Source organism: Ostrinia furnacalis, unplaced genomic scaffold (assembly GCF_004193835.3).
Source record: "Ostrinia furnacalis isolate ACB-3 unplaced genomic scaffold, ASM419383v2 OfSCF3085, whole genome shotgun sequence".
In the NCBI taxonomy this organism is placed as follows: domain Eukaryota; kingdom Metazoa; phylum Arthropoda; class Insecta; order Lepidoptera; family Crambidae; genus Ostrinia; species Ostrinia furnacalis.
The window spans coordinates 366705-369558 of record NW_021133324.1 but is presented as its reverse complement, the minus strand read 5'-3'; the positions used below and the strand labels follow the sequence as shown (position 1 = coordinate 369558).

The 2854-nt window shown below is 36.4% G+C and overlaps 1 protein-coding gene across 1 annotated transcript; it reads right to left on the bottom strand.

The window, feature by feature from the left end:
• Positions 1-1071: 1071 nt before the first annotated feature.
• Positions 1072-2007, bottom strand: LOC114357242 (uncharacterized). Its single transcript, XM_028310765.1, has one exon. The coding sequence runs from the start codon at positions 2005-2007 to the stop codon at positions 1072-1074; it is 936 nt and encodes a 311-aa protein (XP_028166566.1).
• Positions 2008-2854: the final 847 nt, after the last annotated feature.

Sequence of the window (2854 nt, the reverse complement as noted above, 5' to 3'; positions counted from 1 at the left end):
AGGTGGTCTAAGCACGTTTTAGAATGTGTAGGGAAACAATGGGCTGGTAACATACCATGTGAGGCTAGACAGTTTAGATAATATGAGGAATTGGGGTCCCTGCTTTGTGCGGCAATGTCAATATTTATATCACCAACCAATATTGTGTTTTTAAAGCGAGAGAATTGAGTAAGTGAGATACTTAATGAATCTATGAATTTGGTGGGGTTTTTATATCCAGGTGGTCTATAAACAGCCACTATCACTGTCTCTTCATTAATTTTCAAGGCGATACTATTACAATCTGATATTTCCAACTCTTCCCATGTAGTATTTAATTGGTTTTTAAAATAAATTACCACACCTTCGTTTTGAGTAGAGTTAGCAAGAGTCTTGCAATAACCGTAGCCCTCCAAAGATGGTATATAGTGAGCAGACTGTAGCCAACATTCTGTTAGAATAATTAGATCCCAATCAATGCCTGTTCGCTGGATGAGTATTTTCAGTTCGTCAAAGTTACATGTAATGCTTCTAATATTTTGGTGCAATATTTTCAGATGAGAGTGTGGCTCAGGTATCAATTTACAACAATTTTCAATATCAAGCAACAATGAAGAATGAGACACTGAGAACTGGTCGATATTATCAGTTATATTATCGAATTTTAAAAATAATTATCTTATACATTGAGCTGAGTACATGTTCAAACAGAAATAATGTTATTTTAGAGTAAGGCACGTATAATTCAATACTTTTGAGGGAATAGGCTTGAGCCTCATAGATCAATAAATTATCCAAATTGTTGAGAGTGTGCTGTGTAACTATTTTATTGCGAAGGAGTTGGTGTTGCTTGCGGCCTACTTTAAGGACATTTCGTGTTTTTGTATGCATTGTGTGTGTTAGGGTAGAATGTGAGATACACAAGAGAGTTTCGTAAACATATGGGAAAATATTGGTTTGTGTGTGTAGAATGTGTTTCGATAGTGTAAATGTTCGGGATTGTGTAGTGTAGTTAAACATGGCAATTATATATCCATGCAAATACAATAGCATTAAGTAACAAATATTGCTTATTAGTAAACTTAAGTCTAGTCATGGTTGTACAGGATTCTTCAGAGATTTTAGGTCGTTATCATCTTTTACAAGAAGGTGCTGTGATCCTTCACTCTTACGCAAGAAGACTTTTCCGCCTGATGTCCAGCAATACTTGTATTCATTTTGCTTGGCAAATTCACGAGCAAGGTAGAAGAGCTTCCGCGTTCTTGGTGAAAGGTGTTCTGATATGTAGATTGGCGTCGAAGCTCCATCCAAACCCATCAACTTTGAGTTAGTTTGATCGCCCTTGGAGTTTGAAAACAGTTTAGTCTTTGAAATAAACTTTTCTTTCGCTAGTGTAGTCATGAATTCGATTACAACTGTAGATACATTAGATTGTGACTTATAATTCGTGCGATAAACATCTCTGATCTGTCCGCAGTATTCGTCTTCAAGACTAATACCAGTTTGAAGATGTTGGATCATGTCGAACAACGTAGACTTCGATTCTCGCTTTTTAGAGTTGGGAACATTTCTTATTTCCACACTAGTTTTCTTGTTAATGCATTCCAAATTTTCTATTTTATTGTTGATAGAAATAATTTCCGACGACATTTTCTTGCGTTCGACTTCCAGGTGACTTATCTTGTCTTTGACATCGTCAATCTGGTGTGATACGAACTCCAGCGATCGCTCGATTTCGCAATTAGTCTGGTGAATCGTAGTGTTCTGAGATTTAATTTCAGCTATACTTTTTTCTATGGCGCTAAATTTCTCATTCTGCTCGGCGAACATGGCAGCCATTGATTCCATAATTTCCTTCTTGAACGACGAAAAAGTGTTCTCCTGTGAGCTAACACTCTCTTCAGATGTGCGTAATCTTTTTACACTGGGTCTTAGGGTAATGTTCGATGTTTCATTCGCTTTGGATAAATTGGTGAGGTCCGACTCGGACGCCGATAGGGAAATATTATTTGGTGGAGTGCGGTGCATGTTGTATCAGTTAGGGCTGATTTTTCAATCGTCAGATATCTTTTAACTATAGAATAAACTTGTCATTTTGACATAATTCCCATACTAAAACTGTCAATGTGCCAAAGTTATTCTTCAGTTTAAAGTTATCCGACGATTGAAAAATCGGCCCTTAGTTGAATTATAATGAATAAATAAAAATGAAAAATATTTTGCGGCGATGGGATTCGAACTGGGTGTTGCGACGAGTCAGAGGTGCTACTTTATACCAACGCGCCAAAGTAGCTAGTAGCAGTGTCGATGAATTATGTAGTCCGTTTCTAGTGGCAGTTAGTGTGCGTGGAATGTTGACGCTGGCGGCGAGTCTAAAGGTCAAACGTCACACACTTCACTGTTCGTTGAGTTTTTAATGTTTTGTTTGTTTAAAGCACTTAATTCAGTTTATTTTGGCACAACTTTTGCACTGTTATCACTTCCATTGTTTGTATAATTGATATATTTTATATTTAGGCGCTAATAACTTTTTTATAATAGTGTTTTTAAATAAAATGTACGGAGCACACGTAAACACGTCTTCACCGGTCAGCGTCCGGGGGATGAATTAAGCGCATTAATTACTGAGAGTGCACGAGGTAAACTGGTAAGACGTTTTAAATTAGTTTTATTGTTAATCATGTTAATAATGTGACATGCAGTACAGTTACTGTACTACTCGATAAATATAATCGTTACCAGTTATAACATACTAATTACTACCTATTTTGTAGCTTTCAAAGAAAATTTATGTTGGTCACATTCACCAATTTTCACTTCGAAATCAAAATATTCAAACTATTAAGGCTTGCCTTGATGAGTTTTGCTGAGGACT